Consider the following 26,900-nt stretch of genomic DNA (forward strand, 5'->3'; position numbering starts at 1 on the left):
CATTTAATTCTGTCCTTTAAAGGATTTAAAGTTTTAACTAACATACTTTAGGTCAAACAGTTAACAATATAAAACTAACAAGGAAATAAAATAAAGAATTACAATGATAAACACACAATGCCAGGAAATCCGGTCATTTTGGCGTCCGACTTCCCAGTAAATGACAACATTGATGCGTCATCATACGCCTACATAATACTTTCCTATAATAATACTAAATGCATGGGCAGGGACCACATGAGGCAATACCTTCACGGACCACCAGTGGTCCACAGACCACCAGTTGAAAACCCATGGTCTATAGGCAACATTGTATTCAGCACACGTCTCGTTCAAAGTCCACGGTTTTGATCAGGACCCTTAAAAAGCTCACAGTCCAACAACAGTCAGCCACAAGAGGCCACTCGAATGCTTTTAACGAGAAGAGTGCTCCGCCAATTAGGAGCTAATATGCTTCGTTATGAACGTTGTCTGTATGAAGAGCTAGACTAGACTGACACCAACCTGTTGAACATGTGACTGTATCCTTCTGGCCTGCAGTGACAACCTGTTGAACATGTGACTGTATCCTTCTGGCCTGCAGTGACAACCTGTTGAACATGTGACTGTATCCTTCTGGCCTGCAGTGCTGCTGCTGACCTGTTGAACATGTGACTGTATCCTTCTGGCCTGCAGTGCTGCTGCTGACCTGTTGAACATGTGACTGTATCCTTCTGGCCTGCAGTGCTGCTGCTGACCTGTTGAACATGTGACTGTATCCTTCTGGCCTGCAGTGCTGCTGCTGCTGACCTGTTGAACATGTGACTGTATCCTTCTGGCCTGCAGTGCTGCTGCTGCTGCTGCACCAGAGCTTCTCTAACCTGTTGAACATGTGACTGTATCCTTCTGGCCTGCAGTGCTGCTGCTGCTGCACCAGAGCTTCTCTAACCTGTTGAACATGTGACTGTATCCTTCTGGCCTGCAGTGCTGCTGCTGCTGCACCAGAGCTTCTCTAACCTGTTGAACATGTGACTGTATCCTTCTGGCCTGCAGTGCTGCTGCTGCTGCTGCACCAGAGCTTCTCTCAGCAGCTTCTCTCTCCTCCGGATGGACGCCAACTCCTGCAGGAGCAACGAGGAGTCCGAGACATGGAGGAGGAGGATGAGAGGAGCAGGGAGAGGAAGGGAGGACAAGAAGAGAGATGGGTGCGAAAGGGAATCAAGGAATATGCAAAGGCGAGACAGAGATACTGTATACTGTTTAGTGTTGCAACCTGTGTTTGAGCACTTTCAACCAGCATGTTGTTATAGGTGAATTTTTAACAATTAACCTAGGGAATGATGGGGGGAATATACAAGCTTGCAGAGCTTTTTTTTGACGTGACAAATCTTCTCTTCCCTGGCACAAAACCACTGATCAAGATGTGGTGGGTATAGGTACTACCACTGCACCGCCATAGTGCCTTATTTGGGGGGGGTCCTTGAAATTAAAACGTTTTGAGAAGTTACTGCTTCAGCAAGACCACTCACAGTGGAGGTCTTGGGGGTGCAGAGCTGTGCCTGGACCTTGTTCAGGTACGTTCTACAGGACAGGTGTGAGGAGGGGTCCTCCACCGAGTCCAGACCTCCCTGGCCTGATCCGGACCGAGTGGTCTTCTCCTCTGGCACTGGCTCTGCTGCTGAGAGAGAGACCACGCACGCACGCACGCACGCACGCACGCACGCACGCACGCACGCACGCACGCACGCACGCACGCACGCACGCACGCACGCACGCACGCACGCACGCACGCACGCACGCACGCACGCACGCACGCACGCACGCACGCACGCACGCACGCACGCACGCACGCACGCACGCACGCACGCACGCACGCACGCACGCACGCACGCACGCACGCACGCACGCACGCACGCACGCACGCACGCACGCACGCACGCACGCACGCACGCACGCACGCACACACACACACACACACACACACACACACACACACACACACACACACACACACACACACACACACACACACACACACACACACACACACACACACACACACACACACACACACACACACACACACACACACACACACACACACACACACACACACACACACACACACACACACACACACACACACACACACACACACACACACACACACACACACACACACACACACACACACACACACACACACACACACACACACACACACACACACACACTTTTAACTCTAATCCAAAACCCTCAGTTACTTACAGTAACACAGCCAGAACGAACGAGCCCTTTCAAAGGACCAGCGGAGCGGAGGGGAATTGTGCAAAGCTCGAAGGCAGCATCAAGTTACTCGACAACCAAGCCTGTGACCATGTAGTCTAGTGCACTCTGACAGCGTATCCTACATTACTTGAATCCTGTATTATTTGAAAGTAATAATGTACCTTATGCACAGGTTACTTCAAAAAATCCATATCACCCTAAAAAAAAACTGCTAAATTATATAGATGCACTTTACACCTTTGTACATTCCTTCTGTATGTATGTTTCTAATGCTTTGTTTCCTAATGTAAGGTACTGTTTGCTTGTTCTGTTGTATGTTTTTATGTGGGGACTGAGAATGAGAATGAGAATTAACATTTTAGCTAAATCCGGTGTATTTACATTGCATCTATATACACCCCGAACGCCCGGGGTTATTTAATCCATTAAATCATAGCGCCCAGTGATTTATAGCAGCGGAGCACATTTAGTGGCGGACCGGATGCTATCCCGGGCTGAAGTAGCTTGATGTAGCCAAAACACTCTCGATGCGATGGACAACAACGGGAGGTATGATTAATTCAAACACGACTAGCGATGGGACCGCGATGGGCAGTCTAACACATAATCTTTTCTTGGAATTGGACGCAATGATTTAGATCAAGAGTTATTCACGTTTTAAGATTTTCGATCTCGTCAGCTAAAATGGGGGGGAACATTTTCGATGACATCCCACCGGGAAAAAAAACATTGAATGTTGCACAACAGACGCTCCCAATAATCTCCGTCCTTTTGATCAATCTCCGTCCTGAGCGCTGGGCGTTACTAATTGATAGGGCGGAGAACTTCGGCCTTGCGGTTCAGGGTGCATTGTCCCGTCTAAATAAAAGTAAATAAAGCACAGTCCTCACAGACAGACTCACCCTGAGGAGTTTGGTCTGAGGTCTCTCTGTGGTTGCTTACAGTGTCACTTCCTGCCTGCTCTTCTTCCAGACCCAAATATTCCATCATCACCTTCCTCAGGGTCTGGTAGGCCTCTTCTGGGTCATCTATTAACATGTACCAGTGGTGTACAAAGTACTCAGCAAGTAACATTTCAAGGTACATTTTCTATCAATGCATTGCTGAAAATGTGCGCAAAATAAAAAATGCATGCAAACTCCCCCTTTATCACACAACTACAGCTGTGGGTGCGGCTTCAGTTCAGGTGGATCACCACTCATCACCACCCACCAGGCTGTTTTGATTGATTTGTAATAATAATCAAAATCTACAAAGTAAGTAAGTTAAGTTTCAACTAAATGTAGTGGAGTAAAGGTACAATGTTTGCCTCTGAGATGTAGTGGTGCGTAGAAGTAGGGGAGACGGGGGTAATGTGAGACACTGGGTAAACTGAGACACCCCCTGTATCACATGACCACAACACATTTGTGCCATGTGACCATTATATGTTGAAGCCCCTCCCATTTCCTACCTGCCATGGAGGAGAGGACCTTATTGTGCTGTGGTAAGCATGTTTTTTCACAAAAAAATGTTTTTTGCTTGTAAAAGTAAATGTTCTTGTCGTCAACATAATCAGCTGTTGTGTCAAAGCAAATTAATTCAGGTAGAAAAACTTAAATCATACACGTTGATGAACTACCAACATAACATCCATGAGATTGCTGCTATCTGAAGATTAGCCTGAATTGCTAAAAGAGGTCCTGTTTACCAAAATGTGGGTGTGGGGTAAAGTGAGACAAATGCTTCGGGGTAAAGCGAGACACTGTCTCACATTACCCCACCAGGGACAAATTAGCCATTCCTTCCTTCGGGGAAATTGGACCGTGAGGTACTATGGTTGACGCCTTGAAAAGGGCTCCTGGGGCCCTCCATTGGTCATTGATTTTGTTAAATTTAGGTTAAAAAGATGATAAAAACTCTAAAAAGTTTTTAGTAGGCCTAGTTGTAGCTATAGCTGTTCTAGCTGGTTCTGATGGTGCTGTGTTCTGAGCCCCTACTAGCTGGCTCTAAGGGTCATGTGTTTTCCGAACCCAATTGCTGTCTACTATGCTAAAGTGACACAGATACGTTCCCGGTCTTAATGGGTTAAATGAGGGGGGAACTTCGACCGAGAGAGACGTTTATCTCTTTTTGCAAGTGTTGCTTTTTGTAGAGACGTGAGGTGTGAGCGTGTGTGTAGTTTTCTAATCGTTTGAATGTTAATCGTTTACCCGCCAGGAACATAGGAATTTTAAAACGTAGAATCTTGTAGCCTGCCACAAACGGAAAAGCCGTTTTAACAGCGATGTATTCATTAATGCATGTTTTAATACGATCGTATCGAAATCTACCGTCAGTTAGCTTTGTTATGCTTCTGACACAATGGGCGCGGCCATTTTGAAAATGCGCGCGCATCCACTTACATTGCCGGCTCTGGTTTCAGACGGCTTTATCTCACAGAAGCGACATTGCAGAGGACGCTTTGTCCCAGACAAGCGTTTTCAACGGCCTGTAGCAGGCGCTGTGATACTCGCGGTCCACTTTTTCCACCACCGACCGAGAGAACGAGCACACAGCTTCGTCAACACACACGGAATGGTTTCATAGTAAAATGCGATACGGATATTTGGCTCTTCAAAGTAAGTGTCACGCGTGATTAAACCATGGCAATACGCAATCGAGGGATTAATTAATGGCGGCAGGCTAAATTAATTAAAATATTTTGAATTACAGAATGTTGTCTTGTTCAGAGTTACTTTCAAGTGTTTAGAAAAAATGTGCTTAATGACCAATTCCCATGATTCTGTTACTAGTCTGACATTAGTTCTGGAATGTGTGGTTGTCAAGCTAGCTGTCAGTATTCTAACTGTTACAACATGTGTTTTTATGGTAGTTTTAAAGTGAAAAAGGTAAGTGGATCAGTTTACCCCTGCCTGGTTCACTTTACCCCATTGATTTTTCTGGTCTGTCTCAGTTTACCCCTGCCCTGGGGTAAAGTGAGACACCTGACCACTTTTTTTAAAACAACCATATTGTCACTGCCCTTTGTCCTGACCACTTTTTTTAAAACAACCATATTGTCACTGCCCTTTGTCTTGAATTCATTCTGATAGTTTCCATTGTTAGGAAACATCCCAAATGAATGGGAAATGTGTAAATTTGACTGATATATCATTTTAGCTCGCCTACAGGGGAGCAAATGTAAAAAGTGTCTCACATTACCCCCGTCTCCCCTACTGGCAATACTCATGTACAAATACCTCAACATTGTACTTAAGTACCGGTAAATGCACTTAGTTACTTTCCACCACTGCTCTTTCACACACACCCCTTGGCCCCGCCATTTTGTCAATAAATGAACACTTTCCTGGGTAGGGCCCAAGAGGAGAATTAGCAAGAGAGACCACTTTGCTTTACTTCCTGTATCTGCGTGAGGTGGGCGGTAACATTATTAGGAGACAGGAAGAATGTTGGAGTCTATTCATTTCCAATGGGAGAGTGAACGTGAACACAGCTTCTGAACCATTCCTTAACTCCATGGTCACTGAACTAAATACTGGACCAAATCATCACAAGGCACACAATATTTACAAGATATTCATAGTAAAATGGCTTCTTTTAGCGAGACAAATCAGGAGAAAATCGACTTTGTTAATGACATTTCTTTATCCCAGCAACAAACTCTCGCGAGATTTGAGATGAGTCCGGAAGCCTCTCTCTGTCCATCTGCAATTTCACGGACAACACATAGGGGGCTCTGACCCCATATTTAAGATGATAATGTAGTGAGATAATTAGGCAAGATTATGATGTCAATTAGCCAGAGAGTAAATGTAACCTTAACTCGCCAGCGAATTAAAGGCACATTACACTCTATCCCCTTGCATATCATTAACGTCCGATGAGGGCGTGAGTTTCGAATATGGTTGTATTAATGTTAAAATTACGGTTCTCCTCGATGCACACAGATCAATGAACACAGACAGAAACAAAGAAACACTCCGTAGATTTGTTTAGATTGTACTAGCAAATGGTATATTTATTATATCGAAATACTGTTACAAAATGCTTGCATCTGGTTGTGTGCAATCATTCATTCAAAAATAATACCACATAGCAAATGAACGAGCGCATCAACAGGTATTTAGTGGAGACATGAGCTTCAGCTAAATAAACTGTTGTGCATTGAAAATATATATTTTGCCAGGCCGGTGTGGAGTCCTACCTTTGATAACTCGCGCGGTGAAACGGAGTTAGTCAATGGTAGTACACAATTAAATTCGATCTGGTCAAAATGATATTACAATTATAGCTTCGTTCTGTTTAAAACACAATGCAAAGATAGTTTCAGGAAGAAGAAAGAGGAAAGAGGAAAGAGGTTCTCCTAGCAACTAGGAGATTTAAATGGTTGCTAACTTCAAGTTTACCTTAAATCATTTCCCGAGGAAAAGAGTAGCTGGTTCTCTAAATCAGGTTATAAAATAAGGAATCTAGCGTCGGTTTGGGGCATTAACATGTTCAATTCCTGGACCCACCTGTGGTTGAAATTCCGTCTGGGCGAGATCCTCAGAATCTGGAACCAGGAGTAATGAACGTAGTTAAAATCCAAAGGTGTTGCGCGACACTATAAAGTTGTCTTTACTTCTTTAAGTTCAAAAATATAACGTAGTCGATCTGGTTCTCATATGAACACACCCAGTTGAGGTGATACGGAACTGCTCTAGTTCCCTGGGTCTGTGTTTTAAAAGCAAGCTCCACGCTTGACTTGTCTTGCGTGGTCGTTGCAAATTGGAAAGAGCCACCAAAATCGGTTCTCTCTGGTATATATGGAAGTTAAGAAAAGCGCCAAAAAGGCATTCTCTTTGTCTTGGGAACCAGCTCAAACTGGTTAGTAAATTTGCTTATTTTACCCCAAAGTCCGTTTGGAGGGGCTAAGGAATGTCGCACCTATAACTTATCGCCAGCAACCATTTGTTTAGATCTTTGAAGTTAAGAGCGCACACACACACATCCACACACCGGCACACACAGGCACACACGCACCAACGCACATACTCACACACACACACACACACGCCCACCCTTGGGTAAGCGTTCAACCGTGAGGTTATTTTTCACACGTCTGGGGATGGCAGCGCATCCCCCCCCAATATTGAACAAAAGGTAGTGGTGTTTGGTATGTGCGTTCTTATTAAACAATGTGTGTTACAGTAGTGCATGTCATTCTGGTCTCACAATCAAGGGTTAGGAAGTGCATTTCTTGTGCCAGTGGCTGCATGGCGCTGTCCAGTGTCTGTCATCTGTTAGGGTGAAACGTTCAGCAGATTCTGCGTGCCCCACGCGCATCCTGGCGGGGTTAGGGGAGTCTTCAGGTCCGGTTTGTTTATTCAGTGTAGGCAATAACTCGACCACGTGTCAGGCACCACCGTTCGGCCCACATTCTCTGATTTTACTCACTCAAGAGAAATGGGGAAATAAGGTGGTGTCCTTTTACTTAAATTGGCCAAGTTAATTTCACCCATCAGCTCTCTCTCAGACTACAGATCCCCCCTTAGGCTAAATAAAAGGCCGACAAGGTTTGTTGGCCGTTCTTTGGCCTATTTCCATTTCTTACCCTTCCTCCTTTAACTAGCTGTCAATTTTAGGCCACTGGGATGCCTGCCTTGCAGGTAGGGCCCCTTTCTGACAGCGGGGTCGGACTTCCCGCAGTGGTGTCAATGTTCGTGGCACTGGAGGAAAAGAGGAAAGGCAGTGTCTGTACGGTCTTTTCGGCCAGGTGTAGAGTTATGCTGGGTGCAGAGTAGAGTCCACTGAGGGAGAGGGGAAGAGAGAGAGAGAGAAGCGGAGGCAGTGTCTGTAATGTCATTCAGATTTCCCCGAGCCCGTATATGCTCCCAGGGGAAACAACCCAATGTCAGTTTTGTTCACAACACTGGCATTCAGGTGGGTGCCCGGTTCCGCTAGTTGCGGGGCGGCATCCATGAGGGAGAGAGAGAGGGAGAGAGAAGGAGCGGAGGCAGTGTCTGTAATGTCATTCAGGTTTCCCCGAGCCCGTATATGCTCCCAGGGGAAACAACCCAATGTCAGTTTTGTTCACAACACTGGCATTCAGGTGGGTGCCCGATTCCGCTAGTCGCGGAGCGGCATCCATGAGGGAGAGAGACAGGAGATAGTGTCTTGGATGTCGTTCAGGTGGGTGTAAGGCTTCCCCGAGCATGGAGCTTACGCTCTCAGGGGAACACAACAATGTCAAAACATGTCATTGCCGGCGGGTCAAGGTTTTATTGACCACATCATGCACCCAAAACGACACAGCTTCTCTTAAGTCATTTTTACACTGAGCTCTTTTCTCCTATTGATAAAGTTGTACTGGTCTAAAGACTGGCAACCAGTGTAGTAGGGGAGAGGAAAGTGGAACAAGGGCCAGAGTAAAAGAAGAGGAAATAACACTTTCGTCTGTTGAAATATAATTCAAACGATAACAAAATATAAGGAGCAAATGGCTCAATGTCTAGTGACAACAATCATTTGTCTGGTAAACCATCAAAAAAAAAACAAATGATAACAAAATATAAGGAGCAAATGGCTCAATGTCTAGTGACAACAATCATTTTGTCTGGTAAACAAAAACAAATGATAACAAAATATAAGGAGCAAATGGCTCAATGCCTATTGGGGAGAAACCAAGCGAACAGTAACTCCATTTTGTGCCTCTAGGCGATTTAACAGGCTAGTGCACCTACAGGTTTGAATTCCTTCCTCTAGTGAGGTTGCAGGTTGATCATGTCTCACATCAAGGCAGGGAACGGAACAGAAAACCAAACTCTATCCTAGGAGGCATTATTCTGCATAGGCATTTTTGAGGTAGTTTTGGTTTTAATACTTAGGATAAGAAGATGTAAACAAGAATTAATACTGTGTGTGATACGCATACTCAGTGGTCTTCCCGTTTCGGTAGGGGAGGAGATTTCTTGCTGTTTCACGAGAAACAGGGTCCTAGATTACTCAATTACTCTTCTAGATCTGGCAGGGTGCCCCGGTCTCCCTGGAAGGGGGCCTGTAAGGGGACTATTTCGAGACGTAGCTCAGTTCCTGGTTCCGCGTCGTCCTGTCCACACAATTTTACATTGCGGCAGTGGTTGTCCACGGTCATATAGCGTCTACCGTACCAGAACGCCATACCTCCCATGAGAGCATACCCCAGGGCGACGAGCGTCACTAATAGCGTGTCGGAGGCTGACCAGGAACCTATCAGGGTGTTATTATCGTCACTGAGGAGGGTAGGTTTAATTAGGAGGGCAGCGTCCAGGGCTGTTAATTCAATGGACTGGGTGCCTTCCTCCATCTGTCTAAGAGTGGCAGGGTCAAAGTGGAGTTTGTAATTCTTGAAAAACTCAGAGACTTCGAGTTCGGCGTGGTATGGCTCATCAGACAAATAGTACAGAGCCATTTCATCTACATGGAAGATTGACCCTTTTGGCACGCTGACCCAGAAAGTCTGGTCTGGCAACGCCACTCGGGTGGAGGTGTCGTGTACATCATAACGGATGGTGCCAAACCTGACTGGAGTGTTCACAAGCCATCTATTTCCTATAATTTCCGCCCGGGTTAGAGTGACCTGTGCTCTGAGGGTCGATTGTGCAAAACATTGGGACCCGTCCGTCATGGGCTTAAGGCCGCAGATACCGTTGGTATTATCTCTTACAAAAGGCTTAGATGAACATAACCAATGAATGTTTTTCACCTTAGTGCACATGTTAAGATTTGGGGCGAGGTACAGATTGGGTGTGCTGTCATGGTAAGCCACAACTACAGGTGTGGTGATGCGGACATAAGTGTCGCCATGCCAGCCTCCCAAGTTCACCACATCTTTCAGTCTATAGATGTTGTGATTGTCTATTACTGGTAGGGTGAGCAGGAAAGCAAATTCTCTCCGCTCCGGGTTTACTGAGATGGGGAGTGCTGCACCTAGTGCATAGGCGAGGTCAGCCTGGGTGGTGCTGATGGCTTCCCCAGTAGCGGCGGATAGTATTTCTTGTACTAGAGCAACAGGAACTAAGTAAGTGGGGATTCTTCCTATAGAGAGAGCGTCCACTGAGGAGCTGGTCTCTCGCAACATGTCATTAAACATCATAGTCACTACTTGGGTATGTGCAATGTCTATCCCTACTACTCTCAGAAGGTTCTTCATGGTGACTCGTGTTTTGTTGAGGAGGGTGCTCTGAGCATTGACTATTATTATAGTGTCACGGAGGGTTGTGCCCACTGACTGTAAGAGTCGGGCCTGTTCGTTGATGGCGGCTTGGATTTGGGGTCGGTCCGCCTGGAGCTCGCTAACTGCTTTGTTCAAGGTGTGGACAGCCACAGTGTTAATCCCGGCCGATCCTAAACTAAAAAGGGACAGGGCTGCCGTGGCTAACGTCGCGGCGACTCCCAGCCAACGTTTTGGTCGTCTTTTTGGGCCTATGAAATCCTGTTCTAATTCGTAGTCCCCCAAATCGGAAAACTCATGCTCAGATTCGGACTCGAGGGGGGCTCCTGTTGGAACCCCTCTCCTATTGCGGGGAGTTATCTCCTCTTGCCCTTGAGTGAGTTTCTCTAGTTGTTTTAGCTGGTGCGTGAGTTCGAAGTTGGTATGTTCGATTGTGTCTTCGGCCCAATACTGGCCGTGGTCGGTCAAAGGCCGGTCAAAGATCTCTGGTAATGACTTCAGGTATTTGTTATAGTAACTAAGTGGGCTGAGGTGTACCACCACCAATTTAGTGTATGTTCTACAGTCTGTGATCAACAGGCCTGGTTGGTCCCTCAGAACCACTCCGGTGGATGGTGCGACTGTAATTATCTCAGGTGGGCTCGCGACTCCCATCCCTATTGTCAGGAACGTGAGTAGTTTTAGGATATCCATGCTATAGAGAAAGAGAAATAAGCACAAACAGACACGGCATGCGTTGGTTAGGGTGTACATGCAGTGATGATGTTCAGGGCACAAAGAACGCATTTATACACATATCAGTTTTATACTTTGTTAGCGGAGTTTAAATTGCAAAGTTCCTATTTTGATTATTTGACACGGTTCTAGATTTCCTGGTTAGGTGATTGAATATTGTTTTGCATCATGGTTTAAGTTATCAGCCTTTTTGTTTTGTTCCCCGAGTCTTAGGGTTTAGTTATTTTCTGGGGCGTGTGCAATTTGATCTGGTTTCGATGTACCCATCTGGTCTCTGGCTCGCCCTTGCTTTTTTTGATTTGTATTTTATAGGCTACGGGTGAGAGTTTGTCCACTATGGGGTAGGGGCCCTTCCACCTGGGAAGGAATTTCTTGTTGAGTTTCCCTTTGGACTGCTTGGTCTTCCCGTCTGGGTGAGCAAAAATGAAATACCAAACCAAATCCCCTACTTGGAATTGGTCCTGCGAGGCCTTTCTGTCGTAGTACGTTTTCCTGGCCTCTACGCTTTTCGTTAAGTTTTCCTGAGCGAAAGCGAACGTGGTACGCAGGTGTTCGTGGAGGTCCGTCAGGTATTGGTGTGTGGTGTAAGCGGTGGCTAGGTTAGCTCCCCCTGGCTGGTATAACAGGTGCAGTGGCAAAGTCATCTGCCGCCCTGTCATCATTTCGAACGGGGACACCTTCGTGGTGGTGTGTGGCGTTGCTCGAATTGCCATCAATACGAGTGGTAATTTGATGTCCCAATCTTTTTGATTGGCCGCAACAAACTTTTTCAGTATGCCGATCACCGTTCGGTTTCCCCGTTCCACCTGTCCTGACGACTCTGGATGGTAGCTGATATGCAGTTGGTTTTTAACGCCTAATAGGCGCCACAGTTCTTGCATCACTTCGGCAGTGAAATGTGTCCCACGATCTGAATTAATCAGCCGCGTGGGTAGCCCAAAGCGTGAGAAAACATGATTCAAAAGCAAGAGTGCAGTTGTTTCTGCGTTGTTGTTTGCTGCCGGTAGACATTCAAGCCATTTGGTGAAAGCGCATGTGATGGCTAAGAAATATTTGTTACCCCTGGAGGATTTCGGGAATGGTCCTGCCCAGTCTATCTGCAGATCCGCCCATGGGAACGTGATTCCCCTCTTTTGTAAAGGCGCTCTGTGAGTTGGGTTGGAAGGTTGGAACTGACAGCAAGTCAGGCAACCTTTCACGTAGTCGGCCACATCCCGCTGCATCTTGGGCCAGTATGCCACTTGACACAACTCATCACATGTTGCTTGGACACCTCGATGTCCAGCCGTTGGTGAGTCGTGAGCGTAGCCCAGTAATACCCCCCTGTGGTGCTGAGGTATAACTAAACGTGGTGAAGTGTATAGGTCAGCAGCATATACCAATAAACCATCGGTCAGCGACATGTGCTCTTTTGACAACAGCAGTTGCGCCAAGTATTCGACCGAGTCCACGTCTGTGGGGGAAATAGGCGGTGGTGTGTCACCGGCAAGTAGCGCCACCATATGCATCAGGGCCGGATCGGTTGCCTGTAGCGACACTAGATCTGTGTCTCTTTGTGCAGGCGTCAAGGAGACGGCGCAACCTTGTTGCCCGTCTTGTTGAGCGCGTTTTGACGCACGAGTGATCACACAAACCACTGCCACGGGTTCCGTGGGTAGCCATTCGGGGAGAAGTTCCCACGGAATGCCATCCACGGCTCCCGCTTTGGCCAGAGCGTCAGTCTGGTCGTTGAACTCCTTGTCGGCGCCAGGTAGGGTGGAATGCCCCCTGACCTTTTTCCAGTAAACCTGCATGTCGTGGGTGTTAACCACGTGGTCGCACGCCACGATCAAGTCTTTGTGTTTTACTGGTTTTCGGCCAGCGGTTAGAAAGTTATTCTTGCGCCAGTTTGGAAGATGGCATGTGAAACTAAGCCTAGCGTAGTTGGAGTCAGTACAGATAACCAGTTCTTTGATCCCGTTATCGGCGGCGTCGCGTAAGGCGACAAGTGTGGCCGCGATCTCAGCGTACTGAGACGTTTGTGGCCCCAGCTTGAGACTCTGGGGTTCGCTGGGCGTGTCGTTCAGCCATACAATGCCCACGCCAGCCTGTCTAGTGGGTTTGGTGTAAGAGCACCCATCCACGTATACAGTTGGCATGGTTTTGCAAACGTTCTCGTCGAAATAATGATGACGAGTGGGTAGAGGGGGTGACACGTCATGGCGGATAACATCTGGGTCCAGGGGATCCTGCGTGCACTTCTGACACATGGCTAGCCCTGAACCAAGAGGCATTTTATGATTCTGTGCGTACTTGACTTCGACATTGTGGCTCTGGAAAGTCATGAGCCATTTGGCGATGCGAGAGTTCGTCACCGCCCCTTCACGTAACTGTTGACTGTTAAGAAAAGTGACAGGCTGATGGCATGTCTCTACGATGACTTTTTGACCCCCAACATAGTTGGCGAAATGGCTGACTGCCCAGACCGTGGCCAGCAACGCCTTTTCGCAGTCAGTGAACTTCTGCTCAACGTCGCTAAGGCCTTTGCTGGCGTAAGCCACCACTCTCTTGTCTGCGTCGTGGATCTGGTATAAGCCCGCCGAAATACTCAGCGGGGAGAAACCCGCTTCCAGATAGAATTTCCTGGAAGAATCAGGGTAAGCCAGGCACGGGGCAGAGCAGAGTGCTCTTTTCAGAGTGGTCATTGCATCATCCTGCACCTTGCTCCAAGTGAACGGGACATCCTTCTTGAGGAGCTCGTTAAGAGGGCGGGCGATTTCCGCATAGCCTTCGATGAATTGTCGACTGTAGTTGCAGACACCCAAGAAGCTGCGCAGTTCCGACACGTCTGTTGGCGTTTTCAGATTCTGCATACCTTGGATTCGGCTAGCCTGTGGTTCGACTCCATGAGGTCCCACCAACAGTCCGACATAATTCACTTTCTTTCGCAACCATTGGGCTTTTGAGAGCACAATCTTTGCGCCTGCAGCGACGAGCTGTCCCAAGACGTGGTCCACTTCCTGTAAGTGGGCCGGTAGAGTTTTGCTTCGGATCAGAATGTCGTCAACAAAAATTACCGAACCTCTGGCCGTCGCGTCTGGGCAGGCCTTGTTCAGGAAGATGTTGAATTCAGCGGGAGAATTGGAAAAACCAAAAGGAAGACGATTGAATGTGTACTGGCGATTGGCGAACGTAAACGCTAACTTATGCTGGTCACGGTGGTCTACCGGTATTGTCCAAAACCCAGAGGCGATGTCAATGGTGCTGAACACCGTAGCATCCCTGACTCTTGGCAGCTCTTGTTCTAATTGCGTCATGGGCCACCGGGACAAGGGAGTCAGTTTATTCAGCTGCCTGTAATCAATCGTAGGCCTCCAAGCGCCATTCTTTTTCAGCACGGGCCAAAGAGGTGAATTGTAGACGCTGTTGCACAAACGTATGATGCCCTTGTCCAGCATGGCCGTGACCGTCTGCTGGACTTCGTCGTATGAAGCTAAAGGAATTTTATACTGTCGCACGTATGAGGGCGGGGCCCCTGGCTTTGTCGGGATCCGCACAGTGTGAATGTCGGTGAGACCGCAATCAAGTGAATCCTTGGCAAAGACCGAGCCGTGCTTGTACAATACTTGCCGAAAGTCTGCGCGGAACGTTGAATCCGCGGTTGCGTCACCTAGTGCCAAAGCTTGAGTTAACTCGGCGTCGAAACCATCATAGGGTTCCGGTAACGTCGGGGCCCCACAATCCTTAGGGTTGGTGGGGGCCGCCGTGCGCCAATTGGCCTCTGTGGTGGTGTCCCCTCGAGAGATGTTGTAGACCAGCATGTGATCTCTGTGGTCCAGCTCCACCCTGCCCACTGAGTCGCTGTCAATGGGAAGTTGAGAGACTATGGAGATTGCACCTGAGGGCAGGGACGTAGTTACGTCAGGGGAGCGTGGGTCTCGCTGTAGTAGCAACGGAATCTTGCCGATGACCGGGATGGTCAAGCTGAAATCATAGAACTCGGTGCTGATCAGCAATCCCAAGTCTGTGCCCTTAGGCAAAGTGACGTCTGACTCCAATCGATTGGTTACTAACAGGTACGTAGACCTCCCCTCCACGTCCAGCATGGGCGTGCCTTGGAAGGCCAGACCTCTGCTGGTGAACCCCGAGGAGGGTTGGAAGAACACCAAGGGTTGGTGCAGTTCGTGGCCTGGTTTGATATTTAACCTAACGGCCACTTCTGCCATGCGTGCCGGGACGACAACGTCATGTTCAACGATGACTCCACACACTTGCGGCATCGTTTGGCCCGCCAGGATTTGTGCGTGGGAGAGCGTGGTGTCATCCCTGAGGAGGGGTGTTAATGCCCAAAGCAGGTTGTTAAGAGTATCGACCGTTACTGCCAGTCTGATTGCCAAATCGGCCCCCAGGAGGGCTCCCTGTTTGAGGTCAGGGACCACCAAGAAAGCCTGGTGAAGTGTACGGTTTCCCACAGTTAGCGTTGCAGCGCACACCCCCGTGGCCACTAAGGTCGTGGGTTTAGGGGTGCCAAGTGGGAATCGGAAACTCTTGTGCAACAGCGTGAGTGTCGGAGTGACACTCTGAAGTTGGGAGAAAGTGTCTGCGCTAATGGCGGACCACTCCGACCACAAAGCCAAACCCACCTGGTGTATGTGTATGCCGTTGAGTGTGACTCCAGCCGGAATCTGCGGGCAGTACTGGTCATCGCGTAGCGAAGGGCCCAAGATACACAGGAAGTTCTGTCGTTGTTGGTGGAAGTCTCCACGACCTCCGACAAGAGTTGCCGGGGCCGAGGAGTGTTGGGGGCGTTCCACGTCAAGGCTGTTGATTTCGGGAAACTCGTCACTATCAAGAGGCATTGGTTCCCGGAGTTCAGTGGAGATGGTTAGATCTGCGTAGTCTATTCTCGGTTCCAATCTCTCCAGTAGGTCGCGTCCCACCAACAGTGGGACATGACTCACCGGCGAGACATATATGGGGTGGATCATGGACCAAGGACCAATCTGGACTTGGCACAGGGCCACTCTGTCCAACTTAGTGGTGGACAGTGCATACGGCACCACCACTATAGGGTGGTGGCACAATTTAATGTCTCGCTGGTTTTGTCGAGCCCGGCCCTGTAGGACATGGAATAAATCTTCCGACATAAGAGTGATGTCGGCAGCCGTGTCAAGCAAAGCGTCGTGGGTTACAGCCTGTTCAAGTGTTACTGATAAGTACAACTTCCGTCGCGCTCCTTTCTTTATGATTTTAGTTAAAAACTGACGAAACCCAGGGTTTGCCCCTGGTTCCCGTGGGCCGTGATCGACCTCATCGGAGGCGAGGTCATGCTGTATAGTCAGAATTTCGCAGTCCTGAGTCTCCGTAGGGGAGACTGTGTGGTCATCACTACTTTCGACTGCAGTTGCGTCTGGTTGGATGTCACAGATGTCACCGGCCTGGCCCGTGCTCGAGCCTGGTGGTGACTTTCCTACACACCCAGCTTCCTGAGGAGGGGAGAAATGCCCCTCCCCTGGTTGTGGTAGTGATAAACATAGAACGTCCTTTGATTGGCCCTTGTTATCATTTTTGGACCTATCGTTGGACGCGGGGCTTTCCCCTTTTTTGGACGTGCCTCTCTTAGGGAACGTCTTCTTTTTGCCTTTAATGTTCTTTTGAACTGCGGCGAGTAACTCCGACAGTTTGTCGGTGATGCTTGCAATGCTCTGCTCCGTACCGTTCCCTGCGCCTGACGCCGGGACAGTTGCCCGTGGCTTTGACTCTTGAACCCTCAGGGATTTCGGGTCGTCAGAGGCCTCGTCTTGGAAGCGTATTTTGCGGAACGGACTTGGACTACGGTCTCTGTAGGACGAGTCCCGAGTCTTGGGAGGGGGAGACCTATCGCGGTTCTTCAAGGAAGGCCGGGAATTATTGTCATAGTGACGATTTCTATCGTCACGGGAACGGTCAAAAGACGGTGATCGATTCCGATTCCATGACGCGGGTGAGGCTTCACGGGACCGGCGCCGGTCGCGGCCCTCTTGGTCTCTGTCGTGAGAAGAATCTCGGCGATGTTGCCAAGAAGAATTGGAGGCGTCTCTCCCGTGGGAGCGGCCTCTTTCACCACGATCAAAAGACCCAGACCTATCGCGGTGCCCGGGTGGATTTGACGAACCCTTAGGCGCCGAACGGCTCCTGTCTTCATGGTGTGAAGAAGTACCCTTACTATTTCTATTGTCTTCCTCCCGTGGGTGACCCCCCTCAAGTTCCATGCTATATATGTCATGGTCCTTTGGCTTAACATGTTCTCTGTCGAATGCTTCGCGTGCTAAGTGACGCAAATCGGTTGACCGAGCACGCTTGGGGTCGATGCCCAGCGGGAATTGCTTCCGGATGGAAGCGTGTAAGTTAGACATGAAAAGAGATTTGAAGTTCGGGTCTTCTTCCATGTCAGGGAGGTTACTGTCCCCAAAGTAAGCTCTGCGCAAACGAGTATAAAACACGTTGATGGTCTCTGACTTAAATTGGCGGACTGCCATGGCTGCGGTTAGGCCGCCCAAAGCTTGATGGTCGGCAAATTCCTCTATCAAAGCTAATCGTATGGTATGCCAGTCCTGGAGCGCCGCCGGTGGTTGGCGTTTAAGGAACCCGTTTACCTCGCGATTTGAGGTAAAACAAACCAGACTTACCTTTGTGTCTGGTGACACGGGTTCGTGAGCTCGCAGGTGATAGTCGATGTCTTCAAGATAAGAATGGGTATCTACCGCTCCATTGGCTTGTGGGTCGAACTTCGTAATATACCGAGCGATTCTCCTGATGGCATCGTCATCTAACCGCTGCACTCGGCGCTGTGTGCTGAGTGCGGCGCCGGTCGTACCACCAGTGGGCAAAGCATCAGCAGAGCTTGCGTGAGGCGTGGATTGCCCCACCACCACTGTGCTCTGGGGCAAAGACTGGTACCCAAGGCCATAATCGGGAGTGGAACTTGCTGTTTGAGGGAGTACATGGCTCCCCAAGACGGACGCTGGGCTGCCTTGTTTGAAACCTGGTGGCCCCCCACGCGTCGCATCGTGAGATGCTATAACCCCGTCTATGCGCAAGCGTTTATTTTGTTCCTGTGCAGTGATAGCGGCAGTCTTCCAAAGGGCCACCTGCTTGTCCTGCTCCCGTGTATAATCTTGAAACCCAGCCCTTTCCTTTTCATAGCTTTGTATTTGGGCTATTTGAGCATCTATATTGTTTTTATTCTGGATTAACTGGTCCTCTTTGGAGGACATGTCATCCCGTAATGATTTAATTTGGTGGGTCTGGGTATCGACCATCTCATTCAACTCTTTGATCGCGATTGACTTATTTGCTCCCCACGTTGTGTGTTTTTTTAGTTCGTCCTGGAGAGTAAGTCGTTGTGCGTCTAAATCGTCTAATTTTAGGTTTGCCTGGTTCAGGTTCTGTTGTAGCTGAGCATTTTCCCCTATTAAAGGAGAAGTCCCCGGCGGGGAAATTGGGCCAACCGTCCCCGGCGGGGAAGTTGGGCCAACCGTCCCCTGCAAACGAGTTATTTCCAGCTGTGCCTGTTGAAACTGGACCCTGAGATCAGCTATCTCTTGTCCAGCCTCACTTAACTCGCCGCCTTGGGTTCTGAGCCTCCCCTGATATTCTGCTACCAGGGCCTGACTGCTATTTAGCTGATCCTGACTGCTATTTAGCCTGTCTCTCATGTCTCGCAATTCAGCCCCAATTTCAAGGGCCTGTGCTCGCGCTTCAGTGAGATTCGTTTGGCTAAGATCGGCCTTCAAATCCCTTATTTGCTGACGGGATTGGGCAGCTGTCTCAGCCGAGACCTTGAGTTGGATAAAATCTAAATCTCGTAACCTAACCAGGTTCCCAAGTATATGTTGATTTAATTTCTCACGTTCTGCCTTAGTGTAAAGCCGTGTCTCTGCGTGAGAGCTAGCTAAGGCTTGTAAATTCACTAGTATTGCGTCTGCGTCACATTTGCTCGGTGTTTCATCCAAACTTAGGCCAGTCGTTGCGTTAAGCAACCTTATTATAGCTACGTACGGGTCCATGCTCGCTTTCTGTGTAGCTGGCTAACAGTACAGTCTGCTTCAACAGCACAAAGCCACAAAACTTCTGTAAACAAAACAGCGATGGGGCCAAATGTCACCACCACGCTCCCTCGTTGCCTCTCAGGCGAAACAGTACAGAGCCCTCAATTTGGTTTGAGGACACAAAAGACAATTCTGTGCGGAAGTGAAATAGATCAGCTATATTGATTTTGTTATTATTCCTGCCCCTTAACCCCCCTTTTTATTAACACCCTTAGTTCCCTTTGAAAGGAAGGAAGGGAGTAAATAAAATATTAAAAGGGAATAAACACCCAAAATAAAATAAATAAAATTTTTAATTTGGATTAAAAATCTCAATTTGTAAATGGCTAAAATGAAAATAATTAATTAAACCCAATCAATCAACTGCCTGATCAACAAAACCTCAAAGGCTTAATCAACCATACATTCAACCAAACGAGAATAACCAATTAAACTCAATTTGTAAATGGCTAAAATGAACATAATTAATTAAACCCAATCAATCAACTGCCTGATCAACAAAACCTAAAAGGCTTAATCAACCACACATCCAACCAAACGGGAATAACCAATTAAAACTCACTCTGTATGTGGCTCAAATGAAAATAATTAATTAAACCCAATCAATCAACTGCCCGATCAACAAAACCTAAAAGGCTTAATCAACCACACATTCAACCAAACGGGAATAACCAATTAAAACTCAATTTGTATGTGGCTCAAATGAAAATAATTAATTAAACCCAATCAATCACCTGCCTGATCAACAAAACCTAAAAGGCTTAATCAACCACACATTCAACCAAACGGGAATAACCAATTAAAACTCAATTTGTATGTGGCTCAAATGAAAATAATTAATCAAACCCAATCAATCAACTGCCTGATCAACAAAACCTAAAAGGCTTAATCAACCACACATTCAACCAAACGGGAATAACCAATTAAAACTCAATTTGTATGTGGCTCAAATGAAAATAATTAATCAAACCCAATCAATCAACTGCCTGATCAACAAAACCTAAAAGGCTTAATCAACCACACATTCAACCAACCGGGAATAACCAATTAAATCAGCAAGCCAATCGCCTGGTTGATTAAAACCACACAACCCAAACAGAGGTTATTTCGAGCCTTAAATCTGGAATGCCACAAAGGAATGAACGAATCACTTGGGATTCAAACCTCCTAACGACACAATGGTATTAATTAAGTAAATCCAACAAGTTAATTGCCTGGGTGATCAAAACCAAAGGTCAGACCAAACCACACACTTAACAGAGTCTATTCCAAAAAATCTAGAGTCAAAGGACAAGGGCATTTAAAAGGACAAAAAAAAAAAAAGCCTGTATCCTTTAAACAAAACAAACCCGATTTCCACAGAACAAGGGCTGTGCAAATTAAAGAATGTGTAATTTGTCCAAGGCACAGGTCGTAAATAGCAGAAATGTTTCACTCAATGTACCACACAATTAATTATCCACAACTGAATATGTCTGAGAGAGCACAGAGGGCTACACTGTTATGCACACAGAATGTAACCTATAGTACTACCGAAAACGGGCAGGCACGCAAACGCGAGCCCAATGAATGAGTGTATGAAACGTGAAATAATGTCTCTACCATGCACAACGATTAAATGGTGTTAATCGCTAACACGAGCATGCATGTAACCTAGAGGAACGCAACGATCAATAAAACGCGTGTGATACAACCGGCGGCCACAAGATGGGGCGATTGCCTACTTTGTATCACACGTTGCCAACAATGGGCGGGCTGGCCGGACGCAGAGCGTCACGCACCCAGCGGTCGGACCTCAGGGGGCGGGGCGCCGACGGGGAACACACAAGATGGCGATTATGCAATCCGAGCGTGAGCAGCTTCCCTTAAACACAGTGGGAGCGCGTCACGCCCCAATTTACAAAATGGCGATCTCGCTAGTGGCCAGAGCAGACGTGTATTTCGCAGGCAGTGAACAACACTGTATTTGCGATCACGTCAATTAGCCACTGTATAGATCCTTGTTTACGCTCCTGATCTAAACTCTTAACCTCAAAAAGGCAGCACACTTATGGCGACACTTAAGTCTAAATTCATACTAAGCCAATGGCCTTTCTGTAATGCCGTGAGCCGTTTTATAGTATAGAGAGAATTCTCAGGTTCCCCTGGACAATAGCGCGAATTACACGCTATACGAACTTAATCGCTTAGTCCAGTGGCAAACATTCGTTGCTGAGATGACCCACAAATAGCTTACATTCGGGGACAGTGCAACTGGGCGTTAGGAAACAGAATCACTTAAACGATAGCCCACTTTTATTAATTACGCTCCAATAAATAGTAATCCCGCGTCTGCAGAAACGTGGGACCAAATGTCGGAGGGCTTGAATCGGCCGTTACCAGCCAAATGCTTGAGTTGATCAACCGTTACTTAAAAAAAAGAAGGACAACTGTAGCGCACAAGCGCACAAATAAAGTTCCAACGAACCTTTATTCAAATCAAATGTACATTAATCTCTTATACACCGAAGGACCGTAATTCAACAAAACCATTTCACTTAGAGGCACCAGTATGTAGTGAGATAATTAGGCAAGATTATGATGTCAATTAGCCAGAGAGTAAATGTAACCTTAACTCGCCAGCGAATTAAAGGCACATTACACTCTATCCCCTTGCATATCATTAACGTCCGATGAGGGCGTGAGTTTCGAATATGGTTGTATTAATGTTAAAATTACGGTTCTCCTCGATGCACACAGATCAATGAACACAGACAGAAACAAAGAAACACTCCGTAGATTTGTTTAGATTGTACTAGCAAATGGTATATTTATTATATCGAAATACTGTTACAAAATGCTTGCATCTGGTTGTGTGCAATCATTCATTCAAAAATAATACCACATAGCAAATGAACGAGCGCATCAACAGGTATTTAGTGGAGACATGAGCTTCAGCTAAATAAACTGTTGTGCATTGAAAATATATATTTTGCCAGGCCGGTGTGGAGTCCTACCTTTGATAACTCGCGCGGTGAAACGGAGTTAGTCAATGGTAGTACACAATTAAATTCGATCTGGTCAAAATGATATTACAATTATAGCTTCGTTCTGTTTAAAACACAATGCAAAGATAGTTTCAGGAAGGAGAAAGAGGAAAGAGGAAAGAGGTTCTCCTAGCAACTAGGAGATTTAAATGGTTGCTAACTTCAAGTTTACCTTAAATCATTTCCCGAGGAAAAGAGTAGCTGGTTCTCTAAATCAGGTTATAAAATAAGGAATCTAGCGTCGGTTTGGGGCATTAACATGTTCAATTCCTGGACCCACCTGTGGTTGAAATTCCGTCTGGGCGAGATCCTCAGAATCTGGAACCAGGAGTAATGAACGTAGTTAAAATCCAAAGGTGTTGCGCGACACTATAAAGTTGTCTTTACTTCTTTAAGTTCAAAAATATAACGTAGTCGATCTGGTTCTCATATGAACACACCCAGTTGAGGTGATACGGAACTGCTCTAGTTCCCTGGGTCTGTGTTTTAAAAGCAAGCTCCACGCTTGACTTGTCTTGCGTGGTCGTTGCAAATTGGAAAGAGCCACCAAAATCGGTTCTCTCTGGTATATATGGAAGTTAAGAAAAGCGCCAAAAAGGCATTCTCTTTGTCTTGGGAACCAGCTCAAACTGGTTAGTAAATTTGCTTATTTTACCCCAAAGTCCGTTTGGAGGGGCTAAGGAATGTCGCACCTATAACTTATCGCCAGCAACCATTTGTTTAGATCTTTGAAGTTAAGAGCGCACACACACACATCCACACACCGGCACACACAGGCACACACGCACCAACGCACATACTCACACACACACACACACACGCCCACCCTTGGGTAAGCGTTCAACCGTGAGGTTATTTTTCACACGTCTGGGGATGGCAGCGCATCCCCCCCCAATATTGAACAAAAGGTAGTGGTGTTTGGTATGTGCGTTCTTATTAAACAATGTGTGTTACAGTAGTGCATGTCATTCTGGTCTCACAATCAAGGGTTAGGAAGTGCATTTCTTGTGCCAGTGGCTGCATGGCGCTGTCCAGTGTCTGTCATCTGTTAGGGTGAAACGTTCAGCAGATTCTGCGTGCCCCACGCGCATCCTGGCGGGGTTAGGGGAGTCTTCAGGTCCGGTTTGTTTATTCAGTGTAGGCAATAACTCGACCACGTGTCAGGCACCACCGTTCGGCCCACATTCTCTGATTTTACTCACTCAAGAGAAATGGGGAAATAAGGTGGTGTCCTTTTACTTAAATTGGCCAAGTTAATTTCACCCATCAGCTCTCTCTCAGACTACAATAATATGTGAATATTATAATGTGAAATGAATGGACATATTTAAAACGATTAGAAATGATCCTTATGTGCCCAAATTAGAGCTGGCATACTTGGTCTGCATATTGAGACAGGCAGATATGTAGGCACGGTTGAGGAGGATAGATTATGTAGTCTGTGTGATCTAAAGGAAATTTGTATTGTCCATTCTACAACTCTATTAGGGAGAGACTTTTTAATGAGATAGATACAAATCATGAATTTATATGGTTGGAGGACTTCGAGAAACTAAAACGACTATTTCAAAAGTACACCTTGTCAGTTGTTTTCAATGTACTTTGTTAAATGACTTGTCAGTGTTGTTGTCTTCTTCTTCTATCAGGTTTCATGGCGGTCGGCAAACCTAAATGGTGCATTACCGCCACCTACTAGACTGAGTGTGGAAACAGTGTTGTTGTCAGGGGGGGAGGGTGGAGGTCGGAGAGAAGCAAACCACGCCTACTATATTTAGGAGACCATTTGTAGGCTTTGTGTACCATTTCGCCTCTAGTGGTTCCAATGAAGGTGGCCCATCTTCATACATAAACCATCTTTGGTAGGGCGTTCTATACTCCCAGGCTAGCCTCAAGCATCTTACAACGCGCGCACACACACACGCACGCACGCCTAAGAACAAACATGCAACACTGAATCAAACCCGGGTCATATAAGCGGTCGAAGCGCAATTCCCATCTCATGTTAATGAATGTAAGATATGGCGATGATGACCCTCAGTTTAATGAGGTGCTATATGCTGTTAGCTGGCTGTGCATAAAGGTGATGAGTTGTCTCTCACACACACACACACACACACACACACACACACACACACACACACACACACACACACACACACACACACACACACACACACACACACACACACACACACACACACACACACACACACACACACACACACACACACACACACACACACACACACACACACACACCATTAAGCAAACAGCTTGGCGCTCCGTCGCAGAGCGGTGATAAACAGTGGTTGGCGGTCTAATGTGCTCTTAATACGAATGTTAATTGGATTGTGAGCGGAGGGTTTATATCTAAGCAGAGAGAGGCATGCAGGTGGAGGGGTGGGTGGGCTACAACCTCCCAGGAACAGCAGGATGTTGTGAGAAATTAAGACCAGTTGTAATCAAATGGCAATTATGATTCTCCCCCAGTTTCTTTCCCTGCCAACTTGCAAATGTTGCAATTATGGACGAAAAAGACGGCTTGTGGACATTTCCCACTGTGAATGTTCACACCGGATAAGCGGATGAAGATGTATAGATGGATGGATGTTTGTTTTCTTCTTCGTTTGAAGTGGCAAGGACATCATAAAGTCAAACTGTGTCTGGTATCATTTTCCCCGCAAAAAAACATTCCATATCAATGTGTTTTTGACAACTTCTCATTACAAAATTTTCAATAGACTAAAAGTTTGCATGCAGATACTGGATATGTATAGAAACGATATACTTACTAACATGTACATATTTTTAAGCTAATACAGTACTCAAGCTCAAGCTTGCAGATCTGCTACTTTTGATGCTTTTGTGTCACGCTGTAGTATGATCAAGTAGGGTGTCAATTTATGGGGGGAAAACAAGTTAGTATATAGAGGATAAGAAGATATCATTTAATATTTTTTGGAGAAGAAAAATCCAAAATAACCTCTTTGGTTTTGTTTCAAATTGCATTCTGGAACTCGCAGTTCTAACTGACAAACGGAGCTAACACAAGGTGGATGTTTCACATTATGACTTAATTTGACACAAAGTGACAAAAGCCCCAGGTATATGTGAAAATGGCCACCAAAAGTGTTCAATTCATCCTCAAAAGGAAAAAAATCAGACCCGTCTGAAGTGAGTGGTGCTGTGCTGTACTGTACTGTACTGTACTGTACTGTACTGTACTGTACTGTACTGTACTGTACTGTACTGTACTGTACTGTACTGTACTGTACTGTACTGTACTGTACTGTACTGTACTGTACAAGCTCTCCTCCCTGGCCTCAGTGTGTTAGGCTGCACAACAGTGACACTCTGCACAACAGTGACACTTGGTGGTAACAATATGCTACTTCCGTGCTCAGGGACACACACACACATGGTTGCACCACTCAAAAAAGAAAGAACTGACCACAGGGGATGACATTGTCAAAGAAGCCGGGCCGCTCTCTGTTGGTGCGCGCGTACAGCTCGATGCGCGCCACAGCGCCCTCTATCTGCCCGGGGCTGTACAACTTGCGGCTCCTCAGGCGCTGGGCGTACCGGTCCACCTCGGTGGGGATGAGCAGAACGTAGCGAGGCTCAAAGTAGCTGCTCTTCAGACTCAACACGCCCTGGAAACAACACAGACATAGGGTTTGAAAATCATTTAAACAAAATATAACATTTAGATCCATACATCTACGTATATACATGCAGTATTATTAGGATTGTTCTGTTCGTGATACTGTCTATTTTTATGATATGCCCCTAAAAACAATATATATATATATACAGTATATACTGTATATTAATATAATAAAACTTCTGCCACATTAAATGTCAGTAGCATTACAAAGTTATATATAAAAAAAAAACAAGAATTTTATTTCCCCATTTCGCTGTCTTATATAAAGCAATAAGGTACACCCGCACACTGTGTATTTGCTCGGTACATGAGTATTGTCTTATTTAATGAAGCAACGTTTCGGCCCCTCCGGACCTTCCTCAGGCATCTTATTGCTTTCATTAATGTCCACTGGCCTACGCACCTGTGCATACGCCCAGGCCCGTGGGAAGTACTTTACACTAGCAGGGGCTGAACGTGTACCTGGGGGTGCGCGCGCATAGCGCGCGCCGCAAAAATGCACGTGCACGCGCATCATGCACGCGCATTTTCGCGCATTTTCACGCGTAAATGTGGCCTTTACTTTCCCTCTCCACACGCAAGTTATATATGAACGAACTGACACAGGCAATTAACCAGGATAAGGTGCCAATACTGTGATACAGCATATTTAAATCTCTTTTTTTTTTCTTTCTCTCCTGTTCGAGGGGGGGCTGTGCCTGGGGGAAGGGGGTGCTACAGCCCCCCCAGCACCCCTACTTCCCTCAGCCATGCATACGCCTAATTTCTAGGTGTGCGAAAGTGTTCTCCTACAGCTGTCTTATATGTAACACCAGCGCCACTATTTTAAAGTGTTCTCCTACAGCTGTCTTATATGTAACACCAGCGCCACTATTTTAAAGTGTTCTCCTACAGCTGTCTTATATGTAACACCAGCGCCACTATTTTAAAGTGTTCTCCTACAGCTGTCTTATATGTAACAC

At 46.8% G+C, this 26,900-nt stretch overlaps 1 protein-coding gene across 1 annotated transcript in view; it reads right to left on the bottom strand.

Annotated features, from left to right (window-relative positions):
* The window catches only part of lrguk (leucine-rich repeats and guanylate kinase domain containing), a gene marked incomplete at its 3' end in the record, with an annotated part of 59,032 nt that overhangs the window by 8,143 nt on the left and 23,989 nt on the right, over positions 1-26,900 (bottom strand). Inside the window, exons 14-18 of the mRNA XM_079494217.1 lie at positions 25,723-25,924; positions 3,171-3,296; positions 1,509-1,657; positions 1,053-1,100; positions 790-839 (exon numbers count right to left, since the gene is read on the bottom strand). Coding sequence (XP_079350343.1) covers positions 790-839; positions 1,053-1,100; positions 1,509-1,657; positions 3,171-3,296; positions 25,723-25,924 — 575 coding nt within the window. The remainder of the gene's footprint in view (positions 1-789; positions 840-1,052; positions 1,101-1,508; positions 1,658-3,170; positions 3,297-25,722; positions 25,925-26,900) is intronic.

The sequence above is a fragment of the Electrona antarctica genome, assembly GCF_951216825.1.
Source record: "Electrona antarctica genome assembly, chromosome: 23".
NCBI classification, from domain to species: domain Eukaryota; kingdom Metazoa; phylum Chordata; class Actinopteri; order Myctophiformes; family Myctophidae; genus Electrona; species Electrona antarctica.